Source organism: Liolophura sinensis, chromosome 3 (genome assembly GCF_032854445.1).
Source record: "Liolophura sinensis isolate JHLJ2023 chromosome 3, CUHK_Ljap_v2, whole genome shotgun sequence".
NCBI classification, from domain to species: domain Eukaryota; kingdom Metazoa; phylum Mollusca; class Polyplacophora; order Chitonida; family Chitonidae; genus Liolophura; species Liolophura sinensis.
In genome coordinates this window covers 5038679-5064793 of record NC_088297.1, presented here as the reverse complement: position 1 = coordinate 5064793, position 26115 = coordinate 5038679, and the positions used below count along the sequence as shown (strand labels likewise).

Below are 26115 nucleotides of genomic sequence, written 5' to 3'. Positions count from 1 at the left end.
TCCTCCTGATGGATGTCCGTTCTCCTGGTGGATGTACTTCCGTTCCCCTCGTGGATGTAGGCTGACGAGTACTGTTGCTCCTCCCTGCAATGTTTTCCACATTCCTGACTGGTACATTTCGTGCAATGAAAAATGTACCAGTCACTTCCTTTTTTTTTTTTTAATGATACCGGTATCGGAAATAATTTCAAACTCCTTCCCCCACATACACATTAGCTGATTTGAATCTCCTGGATTTTTTTTTATATGTTAAAAGTCATAAACTTTGGCGTCAAGTGATGCGCCAAAGCATAGATGTGCGTGAGTTATTTCCGATCCTAGAGTCGTCTCCATAATTTTAGATAAACCATACATCGTCCTTGACCTCTGAAGGACGTATCTGTCAAGCATCATGGCGTCCAACGGAGTAAACGAAAGCGAATCTGTCACCATATTATCGGAAATAGGACGAAATGGGATCATCCAACCGCTTCTCACAGGTTAAGTCCTTACAGTTTTCATTAGGTGTATGTGCTTACGTAACGACATGATTCTTCGGGCATGTTGTCAACCCGTAGTTTTGATTTACTTTGACTTGCAGGTGCGACTGGTTTATTCTGTAGGCCTATCATTTATTTTGATTGGCATGTTGATCGATGTATTGGATAAATTAGCGTCAAGTATCTGTTAAGCGTCTTGTGCCAGCGCAAGAATTTGACTTGTAGTTCGGGCATTGTCGTGATACTCTGTGTGACTGGGTAATATTAGAAATTCGTATAAGAAAAGAAGGATGGTGGGTTTAATTCGAATGAAATAGCAGATCGAAAGTGAAACTGAAAGTGTAGTTACAACATCATTTTCTGGGACAGTGATAATCTTCTTGTACCTGTTTGTTAAGTCAGTCACTAGCCTGGATATCAGTTTAAATAATGATAATTTTTGATGCAGAATTGTAGTGCAAAAGATTAAAACACTGTTAGCAGACAAGCTCCAATGTGCATATGCAATGAACATTATATATTAATTGGTAGTTATCATTTTGGCTCAGTTTGCAAAGCATCATTCAGGGCTTCAAGTCAGTCATATCAGTTAATTCTAATTTTACGATCTACTTAGTTGAGAGACCGGGAATCAAAGCCTTATTCACACATTGCAATTTGTCATATCGACTTAAAAACAGAATCAGGTCTATGCGATATTTAGACGATGCAATTTTATGGAATGTTTCAAATTGAAGCTATTAAAATAGTAGATAATACATATCAAAGTGTGAATTTGACTTGTCTTTTCCCAGGATTAAACATGATAACTGCTAAGGGTTATTACATTTTTTTTCATTTAATTTTCAGATCTCTACCAGATCACGATGGCATATGCATACTGGAAAAGTGATAAGCGAGATGATATAGCAGTCTTTGATCTTTACTTCCGAAAAAATCCATTTCGTGGAGAGTTCACATTGTTTGCTGGACTGGAAGAATGCTTGAAGTTTCTTCAACACTTTAGCTTCTCGGACAGTGGTAAGGGTGATGCCCTTCTTGGATATGTTAGAGTTCTTCAATAACATACTGTACATGTATTTACTATGGGCCCTTCAGTTTTCATCACCAATTAAACCAAGCGTCATCGTAGGAATGAAAACTACTTGAGGGTGGCATTAAACCACAATCAGTCAGTGGAAAATGTACACTGTATAAAAGTTTTGCAAAACTGCTGTCGTGATTGTGTGTGATGAAGTTTGTTGCAAACTGGTTCATTTATTTTGGATAATAACTTTGTCAATTTTGAATACACCATGTGCATGTAAATATCTTTTTTATTGCATATGCTCTTCATTGTCTACAATTGTTCTTTGTCAGAATGGTGGTCCAAGAATCCTCTATTTTAAAGGTTTCCACAGCAACAATTTGTTCAAAGTATATTCTAAAGTCTAAGTGTCATTACTTTCATTTGATTCACAGATATAAGCTACATTAAATCCGTACTACCAAAGGAAACAGAGAACGAGTTTTTTGAATACTTAAGATCTGTGAACACTGATGGCATCACTCTGTACGCTATCCCAGAAGGCACTGTTGTGTTCCCGAAGGTCCCTCTTCTCATAATCCAAGGGCCATTACCCATAGTGCAACTGATGGAAACCACCATGTTGAATCTCATTAATTATGCGAGGTAAGATTTTGGAGACGTACGATTATGCGGAAACACCGGAGTTGCCAGCCAATAAAAACTGGTCATGTAAAACTGAATAATGTCACACGTTTGGCTAGGTTAGGCTGGTGACACCAGAGTTTCTGCATAATATGATAAACGCTCTAGGATATGTCTAACGTAAACCCTGAGGGGACGACACATGACCAATTAATACTTACCTTCCAAAAGAATTTGTAGTAATTAAGAGGAGTCTCTTGTGTGACTGGAGTCATTCAAATGGTCTGCCAGAAACTTGCAGGTGGGTGTGGCTTTCCCCGAGGCTCTGCTCGGTTTCCTTTCACCAGGATGCTGGCTGCCTTTGTATAAGTGAAATATTCTTGAGTACAGTACAGCATCACCTGGCATTACAAGACACACCTGTTTGACATGTGAGGTAGTTTGTGACTGTAGGCAAGATTGTTTTTAGTGATTTATAGGCAGTCTAATTTTAATGAAGTTTAGTTTGAGCATGCTTGTAGGTTGAGAAATATTTTGATGCGCAACAAGCATGGTTGCTCAAACTCTACACAGCCAGGCTGCGGCCCGAATAAGCAAACCACTTATCTCTAACTAATCAAATCCCTGTGTTAACATCTCCCTTTCTCATCACACTAGAGATTGAGCAGCCATGATTATATGGCTCACCCAAATATTTCTCAGTGTACTTGGATGTGATTCTGTTTGAATATGCCATTATTTTTCAGTTTGGTGGCAACAAACGCTGCGCGGTTTCGTCTGGCTGCGGGTGCGGACAAGACCCTACTGGAGTTTGGGTTGCGGAGAGCCCAGGGGCCAGATGGGGGCCTATCGGCCTCTCGCTACTGCTACATGGGAGGTAAGAGAGAACTACAGAAACATTTGGGGTTGTAACAGTTCAAAAAAAACCAGCTTAGTGCTCACTGTTCAGATTTTTTCTCCACAGAGTTGTTTTGACAACTGTTACTGTTGAAGTCCCACTTGACTTCAGGCTACTTAATTTGCAGACTGACAGTTGGTGAAGTTGGGGCCTTAGAACATGTAAAACATTTCATAGTTTAAAGCTATTTTTATGCATTAAGAACAAGGTAGAGAAGCATTTTTTTTATAGTTATGGAACAAAAACTGTACCTTTCACGAACCCTTTAAACAAATCTCTTTCCATTGCAGGGTTTGATGGCACCAGTAATGTCTTGGCAGGGAAAATGTTCGGCATGCCAGTCCGAGGAACTCACGCTCACGCATTTGTCACATCCTACAGTGATTTGTCAGAGATTAAAAATCGGGTAAGGCTGATGACCCAAACACAGGTTCAGTGTGAGACAGAGACATTAATTCATTTGTAAATTAAAGGCGAAGAAAACACTAACATAAAGTAATTTGTAAGATGAAAGACCATTAAACACTGTCCATAAAAATAGTTCGATTTATTTTTTTAGCTCGTCTTACAAAGTAAGGAGAGGTATTGTGACAGGGGGATCAGATGCTGTCAGTGGCAGTGTCAGTGGCGGTGTCAGTGTCAGTGTCAGTGGCAGTGTCAGTGGCGGTGTTTTACCTCATAGCTCAGCATTTTCCTCAGCTATTCACAAGGTCGCAGTTGCCTCCCATAGTACATGGATTGCCAAATGCAGTTGGTGGTTTGCATATCAAAGACCTCTGTGGTAAAGTTGTGCACTAAACTCCCTGCAGTGTCTTTGTGACCATGATGGTTAGTAAGACCAGCAAATAAGTTTTGAGGTGAATTGTTCACGTTAAAAGCATAAATTTAAATTTTCGTTCAGTATGATTTTCGAGATCACTGCTCCCCAAACCCTGCAAGTTATCGCGAGACATCATAGAGATATGACCTAGATTTAGGTCACAGATTTGTTATGAAGTTATGAAGGCTGATATTTTCCCAAAAAACAAAAGAAAAAAAAAAAAAAAAGACAGAGCTAGTCATCTTATAGCACAATAATGCACTGCGTTATGTTTTCTGTTCACAGAAATCACAATCTCTTTCCTAGACCTATATTTAGTTAAATGTGTGGTTCGGCTCCAACCGTTTGTTGAACAAAATCGATATAATGGGTCACTCATTGTACATTCTCTATGTATAACATGACGTGAGCATTATGCAGTTTTACAAACTGCTCAATCAGGTGAACTACCAGTGTTCTCTCCATGCCTTGTTAGAATTTTTTTGTCCCAGTAAAATACATTTGAATGTTTTGATTCTATTGTGACATCAGGTTTTTGCCTTTAATGTGCATAGATGGGTAGATTCAGTTTTTACATGTATATATATATATATATATATATATATATATATATATATATATGTATATATATATATTTGGGAATGCATTCGACGAATGGACCTTGAAAAAAAGGATTTCAGTCCAAAAATATGGATCTGATGTCACTATTGACTACTGTAGAATCAGATGTTTTTTAACAATTTTGTTTGGTTGGTAACATTTTTTAAAAAGTAGATTTTGTTGATTCTAAGTTGATAACTTAATGATGTCAAACGCCTATGTCCACTTGTCCAAAGGAGCTGCTGTTGTTGGTAATTGAAAATTTGAGAACATCGTTGTCATCTTGAAAATTAATTTTGTGACTTTACAGGATTGCCATGGCTTTGGTTTGTGAGAGTCATGACGAGAATGGGGCTCCTGGATTCCTGTCGAAAGTAAAGCTCTACTATTCTGTTATTTTACAAATTTATTTCATTCTTTTGTTTTTTATTTCAGACAATAAAGAGACACAATTCGTCAGAGACTGTGGACTTTGTCAACTTTTGTCTGAAATGGCAGGAAAAGTTGGTGGACACGCTTGGTAAGTTTTACCTCTATCAAAGGAGGTTATGGTTTTGGCCGATTGCCTGTCTGCCTGTCTGTCTGTCTGCCTGGCTGTCTGCCTGTCTGTCTGTCAACAGCATTAGAGAAAACCTAATCAGGTATTCTGATCAAATTTTACAAATGGGTTGTCGTTGGTCTAAGGACCAAATTCATTTAATTTCCTGATGATCTGGGTCAGTATCCTGCTCCAGGAATTTTTTTAAGCCATTCCTCAGTGATAAGGTATAGGATAGAATTGGAGAGTAATCTCCCTTTGGGTTGATTGAGGGAATTTGTACATTTTGCTGGAGAGGATGTACTGCTGTCTGGTTTTACCGTAATGGCACAGGCCAAGGTTAAACATATGTCTGTGTGTGTACTGTGCCTGAATAGGCTGTCAAGCCTGTTGTCTGTAGCATGGCATTCCAGTGATGCAGCATGTAAAACTGTTGTACCACATTGGGGCAGAAACACTGCTGATAGATAAACCTCAAAGGAAACAAACTAATTATTTTTTATCACTTCTACATTACATCAAAAAAAAAAAGCGTACAAAATAGCATGTTTGAAACGTAAGTCTTAGAGATCTGAGATATATGTGAAAGAAATAATTATCAATTATCTATGAAAACATCATTTTCAATTATACTTGAAGTAATCATTTTCAATTATGCATGAGACAATCATTTTCAATTATGCATGAAACAATCATTTTCAATTATGCATGGAAAAAACATTTTCAATTATGCGTGAAACAATCATTTTCAGTTATTATCATTAGGTAATTTTAGTACATAAAACATGTAGATTGTGCTTATTTTTAGATACCAAACAGACAATCGTCAAACAGATATTCTCTGATTTCAGATTTTTTACCTGACCAGGTGATTCAGGGCGAGTTAACTGCATTTATCTGTTATGCCCAGGCTTTTCCCAACAGATTCCTGGCGCTGATTGACACCTATGATGTCATCAGGTGAGTGGACAGATGTTGGGCCCAATCACCATGTAACACAATACACAGGAATAAAAGGTTTGCCACAATATGGCTGAAATATTGTCAATAAGGCACTATTAATATGGCTGAAATATTGCCAATAAGGCACTATAATTATGACTGAAATATTGCCAATTAGACACTATTAATATGACTGAAATATTGCTAACAAGACACTATTAATATGGCTGAAATATTGCCAACAAGGCAGTATTAATATGGCTGAAATATTGCCAACAAGGCACTATTAATATGACTGAAATATTGACAACAAGGCACTATTAATATGACTGAAATATTGCCAACAAGGCACTATATATGTTGCTGAAAAATTGCCAACAAGGCACTATTTATATGGCTGAAATACTGCCAACAGGGCACTATTAAATCCATAATCATACATTCATTCTTTAATAAAAAAATGGGGAAAATCTTGTTAAATGAAGATAGGGTATCTGTGTAAAAGAAACAGGAATTAACGCGTAAAACAGAGAAAAAATGCCACCAATCCTGCATATGTTACTGGAAATTGTTATTTTCAGTTGTTTGATATGTATGTGTTTTCCAGGACATATCAATTGGTGCATTACTTTACCTGCAAAAAAAGAGACAAAAAGATTGGTTCAACACAACTGAAGGGAAATGCTGAACTGTGAAATTTTGTTTCATTCATATACCCAAGCGTCAGCTTCTGTGTCCATTAATCATCAAGGAATCAGTGTTAGGGGTGGTATCCCACAGTACTGGTCTGATCTAGGGTGTATCATGTGGGCTGGGGAGCTCTGGCCTGATCTAGGGTGTATCTTGTGGACTGGGGAGCCCTGGTCTGATCTAGGGTGTATCTTGTGGACTGGGGAGCTCTGGCCTGATCTAGGGTGTATCTTGTGGACTGGGGAGCTCTGGTCTGATCTAGGGTGTATCTTGTGGACTGGGGAGCCCTGGCCTGATCTAGGGTGTATCTTGTGGACTGGGGAGCCCTTGTCTGATCTAGGATGTATCTTGTGGGCTGGGGAGCTCTGGCCTGATCTAGGGTGTATCTTGTGGGCTGGGGAGCTCTGGTCTGATCTAGGGTGTATCTTGTGGACTGGGGAGCTCTGGCCTGATCTAGGGTGTATCTTGTGGACTGGGGAGCCCTGGCCTGATCTAGGGTGTATGTTGTGGACTGGGGAGCCCTGGCCTGATCTAGGGTGTATGTTGTGGACTGGGGAGCCCTGGTCTGATCTAGGGTGTATCTTGTGGACTGGGGAGCCCTGCCCTGATCTAGGGTGTATCTTGTGGACTGGGGAGCCCTGCCCTGATCTAGGATATATCTTCTAGACTGGGGAGCCCTGACCTGATCTAGGGTGTATCTTGTGGACTTGGAAAGCCCTGACCTGATCTAGGGTGTATCTTGTGGACTGGGGAGTTCTGGCCTGATCGAGGGTATATCTAGTAGACTGGGGAGCCCTGGTCTGATCTAGGGTGTATCTTGTGGACTGGGGAGCCCTGGCCTGATCTAGGGTGTATCTTGTGGACTGGGGAGCCCCGGCCTGATCTAGGGTATATCTTGTGGACTGGGGAGCCCTGGCCTGATCTAGGGTGTATCTTGTGGACTGGGGAGATCTAGGGTGTATCTTGTGGACTGGGAAGCCCTGGCCTGATGTAGGGTGTATAGTGGACTGGGAAGCCCTGGCCTGATGTAGGGTGTGTCTTGTGGACTGGGGAGTTCTGGCCTGATCTAGGGTGTATCTTGTGGACAGGGGAGCCCTGGCCTGATCTAGGGTGTATCTTGTGGACTGGGGAGCTCTGGCCTGATCTAGGGTGTATCTTGTGGACTGGGGAGCTCTGGCCTGATCTAGGGTGTATCTTGTGGACTGGGGAGCTCTGGCCTGATCTAGGGTGTATCTTGTGGACTGGGGAGCTCTGGCCTGATCTAGGGTGTATCTTGTGGACTGGGGAGCCCTGACCTGATCTAGGGTGTATCTTGTGGACTGGGGAGCTCTGGCCTGATCCAGGGTGTATCTTGTGGGCTGGGGAGCTCTGGCCTGATCTAGGGTGTATCTTGTAGACTGGGGAGCGTGGCCTGATCTAGGGTGTATCTTCTAGACTGGGGAGCGTGGCCTGATCTAGGGTGTATCTTGTGCACTTGGGGAGCCCTGACCTGATCTAGGGTGTATCTTGTGGACTGGGGAGCCCTGGCCTGATCGAGGGTATATCTAGTAGACTGGGGAGCCCTGGTCTGATCTAGGGTGTATCTTGTGGACTGGGGAGCCCTGGCCTGATCTAGGGTGTATCTTGTGGACTGGGGAGATCTAGGGTGTATCTTGTGGACTGGGAAGCCCTGGCCTGATGTAGGGTGTATAGTGGACTGGGAAGCCCTGGCCTGATGTAGGGTGTGTCTTGTGGACTGGGGAGTTCTGGCCTGATCTAGGGTGTATCTTGTGGACAGGGGAGCCCTGGCCTGATCTAGGATGTATCTTGTGGACTGGGGAGCTCTGGCCTGATCTAGGGTGTATCTTGTGGACAGGGGAGCCTGGCCTGATCTAGTGTATATCTTCTAGACTGGGGAGCGTGGCCTGATCTAGGGTGTATCTTCTAGACTGGGGAGTGTGGCCTGATGTAGGGTGTATCTTGTGGGCTGGGGAGTTCTGGCCTGATCTAGGGTGTATCTTGTGGACTGGGGAACCCTGGCCTGATCTAGGGTGTATCTTCTAGACTGGGGAGCCCTGGCCTGATGTAGGGTGTATAGTGGACTGGGAAGCCCTGGTCTGATCTAGGGTGTATCTTGTGGACAGGGGAGCCCTGGCCTGATCTAGGATGTATCTTGTGGACTGGGGAGCTCTGGCCTGATCTAGGGTGTATCTTGTGGACAGGGGAGCCTGGCCTGATCTAGTGTATATCTTCTAGACTGGGGAGCGTGGCCTGATCTAGGGTGTATCTTGTGGGCTGGGGAGTTCTGGCCTGATCTAGGGTGTATCTTGTGGACTGGGGAACCCTGGCCTGATCTAGGGTGTATCTTCTAGACTGGGGAGCCCTGGCCTGATGTAGGGTGTATAGTGGACTGGGAAGCCCTGGTCTGATCTAGGGTGTATCTTGTGGACTGGGGAACCCTGGCCTGATGTAGGGTGTATCTTGTGGACTGGGGAGCCCTGGTCTGATCTAGGGTGTATCTTGTGGACAGGGGAGCCTGGCCTGATCTAGGGTGTATCTTGTGGACAGGGGAGCCTGGCCTGATCTAGTGTATATCTTCTAGACTGGGGAGCGTGGCCTGATCTAGGGTGTATCTTCTAGACTGGGGAGTGTGGCCTGATCTAGGGTGTATCTTGTGCACTTGGGGAGCCCTGACCTGATCTAGGGTGTATCTTGTGCACTTGGGGAGCCCCCAGCCTGGTTCTGGCCTGATGTATGTTGCATAATTTTTTTTAGTGAGCTTTTTTTTTCACAACCATGTGTCTCCTACAAATCTAATTTGTAGAAATACATGTAATAGACCTGTTGACTGATTATCTATACCTTCCGATTCACTCACAGGAGTGGCTTGCCTAATTTCTGCTCGGTTGCCATGGCACTTCACGAGCTTGGTTACCACCCCCTTGGCATCAGATTGGACAGCGGAGATCTGGCATACCTGTCAAAAGTCGTATACGCGGGATTTGAGAAAATCAGTGAGAGGTAAGTTCTAAGACCAGGCAATGTTTGAAGTTAATCATTTATTTAATCAGCATGAGTTTTCCATTTTTTATATTTTTACGTTTTGAGTACATAGTAAAGCTTAAAGAATTAATGAAAGTTAAAGAGATTGTGGTTTTGTGATAAATAAAGGGAATTAAGTCAAACTTTTTTCTTGTTGAATTTTCATTTTTGGGGTATATGTTACATCGCAAAATTATTTATTTATTTCATTAGTGTTTTTTTTTGGCTGCACTCAAGAAATTTTCACTTTATTTATACGACAACAGCGGAGGCCATGTCTTAGAATTACCGCCTGAATTTAATGTGAGTTTATTGGCTTAACTGAGGCCTTTCCCTAACAGAGCTATTTGGATGGCTATCACTGAGGACACCATGAATGAAGGTTACTTAATTTCATGATAGATCATGGGGCTTTACTTCCAAGAAGATGGCTTAGAATTTGTTTTTAGCAGGTTTATATATTATGACAGATCAATGCAAATTTAAGAAATAAAAGCCATATGTTTCATGCATCCTGTAAGTAGGTTTCACACAAAGCAAGTTTTGACTAGTAATCTAGTGATTGCAGACTTTTTGGTCCTACCCAAAACATTTGTGATCTTTGGAGAGTGGAAACAACCGCTTGCAATGGACTGAAACCAACTGCGAGTGTTTTTCTCACACTGTACAAGTATGTATGTCGCAGTATGCTCGCAGTAGACTTGCTGGTCAAAACTTGCTTCATGTGAGACATCTGTGGTTCACATTGCTCTAAAAACTGTGTAGAGTGTCACTTTCTGTGTCCCTGATACGTGTACATTGGAGTTATGACATTAACACTAAAGTCAGATGTATCTATGGTATAAATGACCATCGAGTTCGTCCATGACTAACTTGCCCATTTTTCCTGATTCTGAGGGTGCTGTTGATTTTAGAAAGGTGTTTTGAGGTTTGCTTGAAACGTGGAATGCTATTCAGCTGGAAAATTGAAAGTTTCAGCACTGAAAATAATATTTTGTGACATTTATTTGCCTCTAAAAATGCTCTTTTGTGGGCGAAATTTAAGGTCATTTAGGGCATATACATAAAACAGGTATGATAAAGGATTAATCAAACCTACAAGGGGGATAGATCGTTCAGAATGTGTTATTTGGAAAATGCTAAACTTCAGGTGAAACACAGTAAATTCATATACACATTTATATATGCATTCCAAATTTAAAAACAATCCAGAGTTTTTGTTTATCAGTTGACCGTGTGTCAGTCATATGTTGACCGTGTAATATGTTAATTTGCAGGTTTGACATACCATTGTTTAAAAACGGGATGACAATTGTGGCCAGTAATGACATCAATGAAGACACAATACACTCCTTAAACCAACAGGTAAGTTATTTTGTTTATTATCTTTCATTTATAGAACATCAAAGACAACAGTCATAGAAATAACACATTTTCCTGTAATCTATCCAAATGTTGAATAAATAGAAATATTTCAGTAAATTCGGAAATCAGGAATAGCGGTTACAACTGAAAATTTCTGTTCCAAACATAGAATAGCCAGAAGTGAACTCAGGGTGTGGCATTTCCGAGTTCCGTCCTATATTCCAAATCTGTCGCATGTTGTCAGAATTTTCTGTCAGGATAAATTGTCTCAAAGATTGTTTTCAAAGTGACAAACCTATGTGGCAACAAGTCAAAAAGATCTGAAAGTCCCTCTTCAGTCGTATGTGGGAAGATCTGTCAGCAACCAGCGGGTGGTTGTGGGTTTCCCCCATGCTCTGTCCGGTTTCTTCCCACCATAATGGTGGCTGCCGTCTGTGTAGGTGAAAGACCAATCAAATAAATCAATCGAACTGATGGCGTTTGTACTTACACTGAATTAATCTTGGAAAATGCTAGAAAACATAATATATTTGGCCCTTGAAAATATTTTCTTCCACAAGTGGAACCGTTAATACCAGTAATTATTACTGACAGACTAAAATAAAGTATATTTGTGGTTTTCTCCTTAGGGTCATGCGATCAACTCATTTGGGATAGGGACTCACCTGGTCACCTGTCAGAAACAGCCTGCCCTGGGGTGTGTATTCAAGGTAAAGGTCTTGTTAAAGTATTTATGAAACGTACGAGTTTTAGGATGTGTCTACATGAATAATCTTGACGTGTTTGGCCTTGGGAAGGGTGGGGAAGCGGGGTAAGAATTGCTTTAAACTAGGGTGTGTCTAAGCCCGCAGCCACATGCAGGTGGTCAGCCTGGAAGTCAAGGAGACTGAAGCCGCTATGTGAACAGTAATAGCTGTCATCACAACTTTTTCAGTGAGAAGTTCGAATAGGGGGCATTGAGCTGGTCCTGAGTGTGTTTGCTAGTGATGTCATTCCGAAACGTTTCTGCTGTCAAAAAAAAAAAAAAAATGCTCAAAATCAGAGAAGAAATTAAAAAATATATAATGTGCCCCTCCTGAATACATTCAATTCCCCCTCCCCCCACCAACCTCACCCAACAAGAAAACAAGAATTTTCACAAAATTTGTTCATGATGGGCATATTTAAATATGCAAAGCAAATGTAAAGATTAAGTTTGTTTTCTTGATCTGAGTGTCTACAGAGTGAATCTGCACACAAAATTTGATCTGATATGATAAAAAAAAAAGTTATCAGTGAAAACACTGAAAGTAGACTGATAAGTGTTTAATGTTGTATTGTCTTTGCAGCTTGTGGAGGTAAACAAAGTGCCGAGAATCAAGCTGAGTGAAGATATGGAGAAGGTGACCATACCAGGCAGGAAGTTAGCCTACAGGCTCTACGGAGCAGATGGTCAGTCACAGTTCTCTCCCCTGATCTTCATTCTCTCCCCTGAAGAGCCATCATCATGATCCAGGCTACATTTGTGTTTAAAGTTTAAAATAAATTGGCAAATTGTACACCCTACTTTCATAATGTCAAGTCTCAGTCTAGATATGTCTGTTACCTTGTAAATTCATTCAATTTTTAGGATAGACAATACATGTAGTAGTGCTGAAAGCAAAGAATTTGAATATGATTATGTTGTTCATTAGATGGACTAACCATGTGAGAAATAAAAAGAGAAACTAGATATTCCTGCTACAAATTGGATGTGTTATTGGCTGACAAGAGCAGACCATGTGTCCCCCAAAAATAGAAGAATTTATGTATTTTGCACTCTACAACTCATGATGTCACGTGTCGAACAGGCCTAAGCTTAACACAGTGGCAGTCGTTTGCTCAGAAAGTCGGGAATGTTGCATTTCATGACTTAAATAATCTGATTGCAAGTCACCCAGTTAAAGCAAAATTGATTTTGAAACACCATAAGATAAGAATCTGTTGGTGTTTCAAAAATCATGCCAGTGGCTCTTTGATATTCTTCATAATCCAAACTCTGCCCACAGGGCCTCTCATATATTAACAATGCTTACTGTAGGAGTATCATCCATTTCTTTGTAAAGATCCTGTTCATATAAGTTGATAATCTCTGATTATTGGAGAATAATCTATAATAATTCTGTGTCCTTGTGAAGGCCTTGTTGGTGGACAGTATATGATAATTCTGTGTCCTTGTGAAGGTCATGTTGGTGGACAATTTATGATAATTCTGTGTCCTTGTTGAGGTCATATTGTTGGATAACTATCATAATTCTGTGTTCTTGTGAAGGTCATGTTGGTGGACAATCTATGATAATTCTGTGTCTTTGTGAAGGTCATGCCCTTGTGGATCTGATGCAGCAGCCCCACGAGAGTGCCCCTGTCCCAGGCCAAAGGACGTTGTGCCGACACCCTTTTAACGAGTCCAAACGGGCATATGTGTCACCGTCCACAGTGGAACCTCTGCACACGCTGTACTGGAAGAATGGACAGGTAAGGCCGAAATTGCTGGTTGTATCCGAATTTGAGATTCTTGCTACAGAGTAGAAATTTTGTCACACTCAGATTCATCCGATTCAACCAGCTTTATCAGTTACCGTGGTTACTGGGCCGTGCACTACAGTTGAATGAAGATGATTTGTGTGAACAGAGAAAGACAAAAAGGGAAGGAAGTTTTGTGAATCCATCAATGTGACTGTTAAAGGGAGTCAATGTATCAAGCATGGAAACTGACTCAGATAATGAGTCTGTCTGAACGACTAAAAAATCTGTGAAATAAATAACTAAATCAGACCTGACTCAACTAATCAATCAGACTCTCTCAACCAGGTTGACTTAATTCGGTAATTCACTCTGAGTCATTCATTCAACCTGAGTCTGTCATTCACTCTGATGAAGTCATTTTAATATGAGTTTGTCATTCTGTCTGACTCAGTCATTCTAGCTGTCTGAATCAATCATTTAATCTGAGTCATTCTATCTGAATCAGTGATTCAGTTGATCTGACTCAGTCATTCAATTCCTTTGACTTAGTCATTTAGTATACCTCTGTCATTCACTTTGACTCTGTAATTTATTGTGACTCAGTCATGCAATCTGAGGCAGTCATTCAATTCATCTGATTCTGTCATTAAATCCACCTGATTTAATATTTTCAGTTGCTAGGTTGTTCAGTGTGACTCCGTAAATATCAAACAATCTCAATGAATCAGTCTAACAGTGATTTCTTTTCTTCTCATACAGCTTCAGCAACCGTTCCTCTCTTTGCAAGAGCTGAGAGAGAAAGCTGCAAAATCTCTGATGAGTATACGAAATGACATTAAAAGGACTCTAAATCCTACCCCTTATAAGGTACTCTTGGTTTTTTTTTTCTTGTTTGACATACTCATTTCTGTTTCTAAAGAGTTCACAATGCGTTTGCGTTTGTACCGTTACTTGCATGTATTAAAATTCATTTGAAAAAGAAAATGTTGAAATAGATCCCTGGAGTAAGGAAATTCATTTGTAAGGGAAATTTTCCTAGAGTTATCAGGTTTTTTGCCTACATGTAACAAACAATAATACAAGGGTGGGATCTGTTGATGCCTTGCACGTGTATTAATTAGCATAAATTTCATATTTATCACTTTGCTACCATTGTGTATTTTTCATCTTTATACTGTTGATGAGTGGTATCTAAAACTAAATAAATAATTTATTATCATATTATAGAGCTGAAGTTTTGCATTCATGTATCTTCTACATCCTTACTACCAAATCAAGTTTTAAAACATTTAAATTCGTAAATATTTCAATTCATTGAATGGATAATTAGTGTGCAGTTACATTGGGTATATTTTACAGGTCTCAGTAAGTGCCAAGCTGTACTCATTCATACATGATCTGTGGCTGGAACATGCACCAATCGGAGAGCTGTCGTAACTCAGCCAATCACATCACAAGAGGACCACCAGTTCCCACCAATCAGGAACAGCAGGATCTGTTTGCTCTGACCACTTTATCCTGGCTTCCTGTAGAAGCAAATAGACATCCATTGGGTAAAAAATGTAGGCTTTTGTTTTTTAAAGGGGACAGTAAAGTTTACTATTTTACAGTATTATTTGTCACAATTTTGTGATGATGGTAGGGGAACTTCATGCACACTTCTTTGTTACAGTGATGCAGTGAAATATAACACTTATTTGTCTTGCTGTATAGCAACATGTTGGGTGAATTGCATTGCCAACTGTTGTAGGAAAAATGTTTGTCACTTACTAGTATATTAAATTAACTAACAATTAATAATAAATGTGGAACCCTAGTATGTTTGGCAATGCAGTCAACTGCAATATTGTAGGCTTTATCTGGAGTATTGCACACGGGTGTCTTAGAGGTCAAACATGTTTTGCTGGATGTGCGTGTATTTTAGGTAGATTCTTTGCCTAAAGGTGTAATATACAGCGATTGGCCTAAATTTTACCCTAGACTGTAATGTATATTTTACCTCAGAACTCTGTTAATCTCATAAAGGTGTTTTATGGTTTGTTTAGAGGGTAACTTACTGGAAAAGTGTAAGGTTGAGCCTCTACTGTACTTTGGAAGGTCTGTCAGCAACCTGCGGATGATCGTGTGTTTCCACTGCGCTCTGCCGGGTTTCTTCCCACCATAATGCTGGCCGCCATCGTATAAGTGAAATATTCTTGAGTACGGCTTAAAACACCAATCAAGCATGTTAAGGTCTGGCAGCAACCTGCGAATGGTCGTGGGTTTTCCACCACCATAATGCTGGCCGGGGTCTTATTAAGTGAAATATTCTTGAGTATGACATAAAACCATTCAAATAAATAAATATTATAAAGTTGAGCAGCACAAGTAATATTTTATGATTTTATTTTAATATTTTATGTTATTTGCCAGTAAGCAAAAAGACAGCACTTTTCTCAGAGACATATCAGGGCATTTTGTACTATGTTTGCTCAGGTGTGTGATGTAAACCAAAGTCCACCTGGCTATGTTCTCCGCAAAAGGCAAAAAAGCTTTGACATTGTTTTAATACGTCTGACAAAATATTATGATTGGAATATTGTGAGCTAGAGAAATTCATAACTGTTGGAACGGGTGCAGTCTGTTTTTGTAGCGCATAATGTTATGATAATGTACATAAAAATACAGCCACAGTTCTTGAGGCGCAACTTCAGAATGTTTTGTACAGTATGAAAGTTTAAAGATTTACCAGATTTATTCTGGTGACCACAGTATGAAAGTTGAAAGTTGCCAAAAGTTGGATATGTAAGAAAAAGAATTTTGAAATTAGTTGTTCATGAATTGAAAAAATAATTTAATAATGTTGCAAATTAAAAAGTATCAAAAGTGTATGATACAGGTAATCAGAAGTATATATTGCTGAAGTAGACTGATATCTCTGCTGTCAAACTAATTGCTGACATTTTACAAAAGCTATGCCTTCTAGTGGTTGCAGTGTAAAACATGAAGACAGGTAAGATTTCATTACTGTTACAGTGTTAAAACAAAACCTGATTTTATTTTCATTACCTTTAAAGTGTTAAAACAAAACCTGATTTTATTTTCATTACCGTTAAAGTGTTAAAACAAAACCTGATTTTATTTATTATTATTTATAGAACATATAAGGGAACATTTGGCGGGAAGAGGATCACAGTTTGTGTTCTGTAATAAATTAGCAGTTATGAAAAAGTTTTGAAAACATTTCACTGGTAGTATTCTCTGCAAATAATATAAATATCTAAAATATATATACATATATGATAACACCTGTACAAAATATTGAAAATAACAATTATTCTTTAAGAAATCCTGAGCTTACACGTACGACCTATGCCTTTGTGGCTTGTAATTTGGTGTCCTCTGTCATGAAGGACTGAGACTTCAAAGCTGAACGTGTTGTCGTTCAGTTGGAGGTTTCTTGAGAACTGTGTACGCACCTTTTAAACACCAATCAAGTAAATAAATAGATCAGTAATTTTATCTGGAAGAACTATTTTTAATTGTCAGTGGTAGTAATGGCTTATAGTGAGTTCAGAACTAAGAACAAAGAAGTGGATAGGATACAAGTCTACTGTGAAAGGCCATATATAGCCTCCCCTTTTTAAAATTTTTTTGTTGATACATGCACGGAATTTGAAAGACCAAATGTTGTACATTCCATTCCCTGGTCAGTATTTTGTTTTGAAAGCAGAAGTATCAAACTTCATAAATCGGTTGATTTCCATGTTGTTGTTGTTTTCTACATGTAGATTTTAGGTGCTAGTCATTTTTGCAGACTAATTTGACTATTTTGGTATAAATATATTTATATTGATACAGACTGGTTTCCATAAGCCTGAACATTTACCATGTGTGTTCTGCTTACCTTAATTCTTCAAGCTTTACAACTGCCTCTGCAGCCAATATTTTCAAACATTCTGAGAGTACTATGGCATGTAGAGAAGCAAAGTCCACAGTTTTATGAAGCTTGCTTCGTTAATGACACAAACAAAGCATTTTTAGCCTCATTTTCATAATAATTGTATGCATAAATTCCGCTGAAAAATGTGCTTTGTTGGTTGAAAAGGTTAAAGATTTATAGTATGTCAGTATAAATACCAAAGGCTGAGTGTAAAAGAATTTTATCTTTTTATGTCTATGATTTCCTTGTAGGCCGGTAGGTTTTAATGCGTATATGCCTCTCCACCTATGCATACTTCGGCTAAATAAGTTTGTATTCTCCTCGGTTCTTTATAGTCTGTCTCAACAGTTGAGAGTATTAAATGTTTTTTACGTGTTCCACGTGACTGGTAGTATTTTTTTCTGCTTGTCCAAAGCATTCCTCACCAGACCTGAACACCATGCTTCTTTGAAACAAATACAGGTAAATGCAGATAAAAATGTTGCATTCTATGACTAGTTTTGATAAATTTTGGTCCAAAATTATTTCAGAAATTTCCACAAAGAGTTTTTTCGAAACAGACCCATCGCAAGTGAGTGGTACATGTCAGTTCAACTGTCAGTTGGGAGAAATGGTCGCAGACAGACGTACACAAAATTATTTTGACTCCTGTAATCTAAATTATGTTGGTTATGGCAGATCCAAGCCTTTGTGATCGCTAATACGCCTGTCAAATATTATTATATCATTTTATCAAATATTTACACGAAGACTGAAGCATGTGTCTGAGACGAGGTCAGTTATACAGATCTGTGCCTATGCATTTATGAGTTATAAATATGTACTTGTATAGTTTAATTTTGTTGGTAATGTTGAGGCTCTGAGATAAGTTGTGTCGTATTACAGGTAGATAGATAGATGCCACAGGTATGTGACGTAAAGTCGACAGATATTTTAAATGACGGACATGGCGTCATTATCTTTGAGCCATATGTAAACGAAAACAAAGCTAAAGTCGTATTTTTACGTCAGCTTTTTATGTTTTGCAGTGAACTTGAATCTGAGAAGTATATAAAACGATCCTGTTTGTGTTAGGTTCCGTATTGTGCATAGACAGATGATCTGATAGTACATGTAACGACATGAAAGGCACCGTCGTCGTCTTACGACTGAAAAATTGCTAAGTACGACGTAAATCTCCAAACATTCGTTCATTCATTCGAAATGCATCGGTCATTCATAGCACGTGTTCTTACGGCATTTCATTTTAGCAAGTTTAGCTATTTAAGAATCGCATAAAGGCCATTATAATAATGCCAAAACAGTAGAATAATATATGTTATTTTAAGTTACAAAGTGTGGATAATAAGATACATGTATACCTGATACGTCACACTAAGCTCATGGCATTTATTTGTCCAAACTATCAATGTATTCTGTGTTTCTTTTAAATAGATTTCTACATGTATACATGTATACCTGATACGTCACACTAAGCCCATGGCATTTATTTGTCCAAACTGTCAATGTAATCTGTGTTTCTTTTAAGTAGATTTCTACATGTATACATGTATACCTGATACGTCACACTAAGCTCATGGCATTTATTTGTCCAAACTATCAATGTAATCTCTGTTTCTTTTAAATAGATTTCTACATGTATACATGTATACCTGATACGTCACACTAAGCCCATAGCATTTATTTGTCCAAACTATCAATGTAATCTCTGTTTCTTTTAAATAGATTTCCCCAAAGTGTAATCTGAAAATGTTGTGTACTTGTATGTATGTCAATAACCTGTTCGGCACCGGTATTACATTTAGGATTAGCATATGTGGTAGTCTGTGGTAGTCAGTTGTGTTACGAAAGAAAATCAGTTGCGGTCAGATGTTAACATTTCTCTGTGATTTTGAGTGATTTTAGTTTTTTAAACTAGGTTATGTAACACATTGTTGCTGATGGCTTACATGAGCAGTGCTAAAAGCTTTGCACTGCTTATGGTCGTGGGTTCCCTCCAAGGCTCTGCCCGGTTTCCTCCCACTGTAATGCTGGTCGCCGTTGTATAAGTGAAATATTTTTGAGTACGACATAAAACACCAATCAAATAAATAAAACCTTTGCGGTACAAGTTTTAAGTTTACAGCACAGATAAATGTTTAATACTTTCTCTTACTGTTGTTAAAGATGACAAGAGACAATGGCAATGGAAACAAATAAGTTTTGTTCATTGCATCCTTTGTTACACTAAATGTACACATTGTAACACTAAATGTGTACATTATAGCTCTAAATGTGTACATTGTAGCTCATTGTATCTCCACTATAGTTTTGTTCATAAGAAGTCTGTGGTATTCTGTTACAAGTCAAGTAAACAGCTTTAGTTTACTTTGTTTACAAAGATTTTATTGTATGTTGTGATCTATTGTTACCATTATTGGGCAAGTTTCATTAATCCTTTCTGTTGAAAAGCTTTTGTGCAACACACAGCTACGTCTGAGCAAAGGGGAGATAATTACTCCACAGGAAGACCATTATCTCCCCTTTTCTGTTTTAACTTCTGCTTATGGAGTCTCAAAATGTTTTCATCTTTGAGATTAGATAAACTTCAGTAATTTTTTTTTATTTCTGGGAATAATTCTTGTAGAAAAGGTCTCATTTTTAACTGTACATGTAATGGTAGGTATAAAATTGGTATATATATATATATATATATATATATATATATATATATGTGTGTGTGTGTGTGTGTGTGTTTGTATGTTTATTTTTGTGATGTGTAGATTTATGGGCCCGCTTTCACAAAACTTCCTAGACCAATTTGTCCCGTAATTATGTCGTCCTTAATATGGCACTACTATACCACGTCTTTGTGAAAAATATGACAAGAAATCTGACCTAATATGTTGTGAAAGTGGCCATGTTTATTTTGTGTGTATCAATCAAATGAATCACAAAAGAATCAAACAGATCCATTGACGCTTATCCAGACTTGATTGCAATCTGCCATTCCTAATATTGTATTGTTGTATACTGTATTTGTGACCCAGGAACCTCTCAGTAATGCGGTCTCTGTGAGTTCAGGTCCAGTTCATGCTGGTTTCCTGGGAAGGTCTCTCAGCAACCTGCGGATGGTCGTGGATTTCCCTCTGCCCAGTTTCTTCCCACCATAATGCTGGCCGCCGTCGTATAAGTGAAATATTCTTGAGTACGGCGTAAAACTCCAATCGAACAAACAAATAAATTGTATTGGTGTGAAGTGCTAACATGCAATTTGAGCAGGCTAAGTTAGAGAATGAGAGATTGTTGTGGTAACCTCCTGTCAATCACTTGCAGTGTTAGTTGTCGTATCTTTGGCAAGAAAATTATAGATGCATAATAATAGAAGATGCCAACTGTCAATCACAGTCTTTTGCTAAATGCGATCAAGCGCAAAGTGTAAAAGAAAGCTTAGAAATGAAGTAAGGTTCATTGGAAGGTCAACTGAACCGAAAACTATGCACAAAAAGTACTTTCATATATGTTTTGTAGAGCTAAATGCTTTCAGATGTTTGAGTTTTATGGTGGGCTTTATGAAGCAGTGTTAAAGAAGTGTTTTCCTTTTTTAAGCGGCTTTTGATGTTGGAATAGCTCTTGGTGTATACGATTATTTACAAAAATAATATCTACAAAAATGTCGCTAGGTGAACATAAATGATGAACATTAATGTGATGTTAAAGTACCCTGTTATTGGCAATATAGTCCGTAAAGCCTACCTTAGAATCCAACCGTTAAGTACATTTTATTCCATTCGTAGTCTCCAAGCCTGAAACTGTGACAATAAGTACTCTTGGACTTAGTTTTCAACAGTCCAACGTTTGTTTGTCGTTGGTTACTTGGGTTTTGAGCTGTCTTTTCTTTTAAAATTATTTACATATTATTATCATATTTTGTTTTTTGTTAGACTTGGCGCTCTTAGTGTGATTGATCAAGACTATATACTGAATAACACCTTGTGCCATATGTACATGTAATTGTGAAGCATTTAAAGTGATAGAGCATCAAGGTCAACTGGAAATTAGTGGTTATTACAAGCTACATATGTACTTCAAGGGAATTCTTTGTGTGATTTGTTTATGGTATAGGTTTATAATTGAATTTTTATTGCCGTTTTATGTGCGAAAATGCTGAGAAAATAGGGTAATGTTACAAGAAGTTTTGTCCGTTGTCTGACGTGTATTTTTGTCGTTTTATATGCGAAGATTGTGTGATAAGAGGGTCATCTGGAGATCAGTTTTGTCCCCTGACAACAATATTGGAATAGCTCTGCCCATGGTCAATCATTGATTTGATCTCTTATACCATCTCGGTGAGAGCATTTCATGGCAGGTTATAAGTAGATGTTTTTATGCTGTTTTTTTCACCAAGCAATTGCCTTTAGATTCATCAGATATGCTACGAGAAGTAAGGGAACACGTAACCCATATCAAAGTCCCATTAAAAATAACAGGCCTATCATGTACGGTGATGTTTATTGAAGGCCTTTCATAGCTCAGCCTGTGAATAGATGTTCAAAATGTAAATAATAAGCTAATAAATTAATCAGAGATCAACTTTTGTGAAAGTGTTTTTGATCTTACAGCAATGTAACCACGTTGTTAAGAGGAGTTGCATGACCTCCTTCTGGCAGCCATATTGGGGTAATGTGGCTACACCAGCCCGTGTTAACAGGACTCCAATATGGCTGACTTGCTATTGTGCCGGGAGGGTGATAATGTCACATCCAACCCCTCAGTATATTTACATTGTCCAGGGGCTGGTTTCATGAAGCTCACTTACGTAAGTAAAGCGCTTAACTAACATGGCAACGTATGTTGTAGAGACATAAAGTGCACTTAGCAAAGGGCGACTTAAGCTTCATGAAACCGGCCCCTGAAGTTTGGGGGTATAAAGACTTGGTTATCCCCCCTTACATGATTTCACCTCCTCTACCATGTCTACAGCTGACGGAACGACATCGATGATTGAGTGAGTGTGTGACTGAAACACGATCGACGCGCAGGTTCTACCCCGGCCATGCATGTGTAGGTAATTTCTAAATTTCCCTGCTGGCTTCCATTGTTCTTAAGGCCTTTGTGACATGATATGGGTAACGGCAATCGTTGAACCGCTTGGACAGTCTCACCGCTTGTTTTCCAACAATACGAGATGCGTGTCTGTCGAATAAATACCACACTTGAGAATGTCCGTCAGTAACTTGCCAAAGGTGTGTGGTTTAAATTTGATTCTCCGGTTTCTCCACTCGTAAACCTGAACTCCTCGTAAACCTGAAAAAATCTTAAATATGCGGCGTTAATAATTAAATGAATAAATACCTCCGTTGATTTATTTATTCATTTCATTGGAGTTTTGCGCGAAAGATATGCCACAACAATTAGAAACAGGCCTATTTTATATTTCTTAATAACCCCACTATTTTATGCATATTTTCCGTCAGTGATCGGGAATATTCGAAAATGACGTCATCGGTGAACACATTTGACACGTGGGATCAGCTTCGCGCCCTCCAGTTCGGGCTCTGCCTCTATTAAAGTTGTTTTGCTAGTTGTCACGGCTGACATCACCGCAGCAGGCTAATTAATTTCCGTACTGACCGCTGGGACCTTAGGAAAACTGTGGTTGAAACCTGTGTGTCGTAACAGACATTGGTATACCGTCAACCAATATAGACGTGCCAGGGGCCCGTTTCACACAGCGCAGGTAACATTACGTGCACGTATACTTCTATGGTGACCAGTATTGTAGGTATTGACAGTCATGTGAACGTAGCGCCACGTACTCTTTGTGAAACGGTGCCCAGGTTTCGTAATCGTAAGACAATTCCCAAAACGACAGACCACCAAACAAGTATAAGCAAGTATATAAAGTACTAAAGTAGGGCGGAATTTCTGAAATTTTCAAACAGCCATTTTACGCCCCAAGGAAATAGCTGAGAAGCTTTATTATACTTTTGTATGTTAGACCACATCCTAAACTTTATATAAAGAAATAAGAGCTAAATGTCTCGCTTTCCTTAACCTTCCTCTTTATTTGTAGAAAGTTTTCTCCAAGAAGTGAGTAAGTGAGTGCTTGGGGTTTAACGTTCCTACTTAACAATTTTTCAGGCATATGGCGACGAAGGAGTCCTTAGAGTGTATGTAATGTGCCACCTTGTTGCAGAACGGATTTCCACAGCTCTTTTATCTAGTGTTGCTTCACTGAGGCGCCTTGCAAAAGGCGAGTAAGATGCCCCGCCCGAGCCATTATGCTGATACAGGTCAACCAGTCGCTGCACTACCCCCTTCATGCTGAACGCCAAGCGAGGACGCTGCAACTTCCTCTTTTAAAGTCTTAGTTTAAAGATTCTCGTCAACGAGTTTTCCCATAGTAATTAACGTTTTCGAAACGTAGGTAGTCGTCTTTGTTCTTTTGAAAGAGGAAAAGATAGATGCAAAGGCGTTTAGACAGACGTGTGTTGATGTAACTGCAAAAGAATACATGTGCATGTCTGTAAATTCTTTGGGAATTTGACATTGGATTTTGTTTCAACAGTTGACCGCCTATACTGTAATTTGCATTCTTCGCTTATTATCCTACCGGTTGGAGCGCAGCGTAATGACCCAGGAGCCTCTGTCACCAATGCGGTCGCTCTGAGTTCATGTCCAGCTCATGCTGGCTTCCTCTCCGGCCGTATGTGGGAAGGTCTGTCAACAACCTGCGGATGGTCGTGGGTTTCCCCCCGGGCTCTGCCCGGTTTCCTTCCACCATAATGCTGGCGGCCGTCGTATATGTGAAATATTCTTGAGTACGGCGTAAAACACCAATCAAATAAATAAATAAACAAATATTATCCTACCGTAAACCTCTCATTTCACTTTCTGCATTTGACAAATCCATTTTGAATCGCTAGACGAAAATTTGGAGTGTATTTTTATATCGAAAGCTGATAACTGTCGGGAATTCATTGATGGGACATTAATGTCCTTGCAAATCTGCGTATTTTCCTTTAGTGAAGTTTCTCCTCACTTATCCGCTCGAGCGTTTCCTGTAGGGGGAAACTGAATGGCCTCTATAGTCGGAAATGTACACAAAATTCCGCACGAAGGAAAAGGCTATTTTTCTGAAAATCCAACAAAAATTGTTTAAGATTTTCAAAAGACCTTAATATGATCCTAAGATAACATTGTTTTATGCACTCATTCTCTACGTTTCCATCGGGTTCAGGCAGGAACCGGGAGAGCGTAGGCCCATGCCGTGTGACGGAAGATCGGTGCGGAGTTTCATTTCGATATTTGCAAGGTGACAGGCTACGGATAATCCACGTCATCCTTTTGAATGGACAGAGAAGATTAATTCTGATCATATTAATCTACCTGGCTCCAAATCCTGGCTTTATCACATTGCAGTTTCCTCTGTAGGCCCCCAAATAGTTTTATGGATGGAGACTTGCACCGGACTTTGGGTGCCGGAATTCTGTGATTATGGATAGTTTGACTCAGAACGAGGCTGGGCGATAATCCGGGTCATCCCGTTTGTTTATCCTAACTAACCGACCTAGAACTGTCTTTATGATAAATGGATTTCATTTGATAATTTTTGATACACATTTATGTTTCAGGCTGTCCATGATTCTTCCATGATGCGTTATAACCATCTCAGTTGTGCCTTGCACAAAGAGTTCGTACAAACAGAATAATTGTTGTCGGAGTGATGCTAGAATGTAATCAGTTATTATAACGTAATGCTGCGTCATATTCAACGCAATATCCTGTTAGTCTAATAGAATCTTTATGTTGAATTAACAGAATGTGCGTGTTATATTTAACAGAAGAATCTGTTATAGTAGGAGAACACATCCTAGCAACACCCAGACAACAGACTTTCTGTTAACAGATTAATTTCTGGAGTGTAATTAGCGTTTTCGAATCGCGGGTAGACGTTTTTGTTCTTTTGAATGAGGGAAAGATGGACGGAAATGCGTTTAGATAGACGTGTGTTGATGTAGCTGCAAAAGAATATACATACTTGTCTGTCGTCTGCTTCTTTGGGAATTTGACTTCGGATTTTCTTTCGCCGGTTGATGACCCAAGCTGTGGTTTGAAATCGCTTAAACTTAAACTTACGATCTCTTTAAGAGGTCCAGATCTCTAACAGATGACAACGTTATTGTGATATAAAGCAAATAATATAAAAAAACGACGTTGAGTCCCAAACTACGAAACCCATGATTTGTCTCCATACACCAGGTTGTATATTCTTATACATGCATGTTAACCGGTTCATTTGTGAAGATAGACAGAAAAATAGATGAGTTTTGTTTAACTTTATAACCTGTGGGGGACCTCCGTGGCAGAGGTGATTAGCGTGTCAGCGCTACGCAATAACACGGGAGCCTCTTACCATTTCGGTCGCTGTGAGTTCAAGTCCAGCTCACGATGGCTTCCTCTCCAGTCGTACGCGGAAAGGTCTCCAGCAACCAGCGGATGGTACGGTGTTTTTCCCGGAGGTCTACCCGCATACCTTCTACCATAATGCTGGCCACGGTCGTGTAAGTGAAGTATTCTTGAGTGCGGCGTAAAACATTAGTCAAATAAATAAATTAATAAATTTTAGCCTGTGATACAGAGTTGTAACGGCTTAATTAATTGAGTGTAGTAGCGCAGATCTGCTGGATATACAGTTCTATGGGCGAGTAAATTACCCTTGA

The 26115-nt window shown here is 39.4% G+C and overlaps 1 protein-coding gene across 1 annotated transcript; it reads left to right on the top strand.

Annotated features, from left to right (window-relative positions):
* The first annotated feature begins 391 nt into the window (after positions 1-391).
* LOC135463677 (nicotinate phosphoribosyltransferase-like) lies at positions 392-19220 on the top strand. Its single transcript, XM_064741057.1, has 14 exons — positions 392-479; positions 1329-1499; positions 1941-2151; positions 2877-3007; positions 3319-3434; positions 4884-4968; positions 5838-5946; positions 9478-9618; positions 10917-11004; positions 11634-11714; positions 12333-12435; positions 13340-13497; positions 14248-14355; positions 14848-19220. The coding sequence occupies exons 1-14, from the start codon at positions 392-394 to the stop codon at positions 14923-14925; spliced, it is 1668 nt and encodes a 555-aa protein (XP_064597127.1). The 3' UTR covers positions 14926-19220.
* The last annotated feature ends 6895 nt before the right edge of the window (positions 19221-26115 follow it).

Coding starts and splice junctions, on each gene's coding strand:
- LOC135463677 (XM_064741057.1), top strand. CDS start 392: ATGGCGTCCAACGGAGTAAACGAAAGCGAATCTGTCACCATATTATCG. Junction 4,969..5,837: donor AAAGTTGGTGGACACGCTTG/GTAAGTTTTACC, acceptor CTCTGATTTCAG/ATTTTTTACCTGACCAGGTG. Junction 11,005..11,633: donor TACACTCCTTAAACCAACAG/GTAAGTTATTTT, acceptor TTTTCTCCTTAG/GGTCATGCGATCAACTCATT.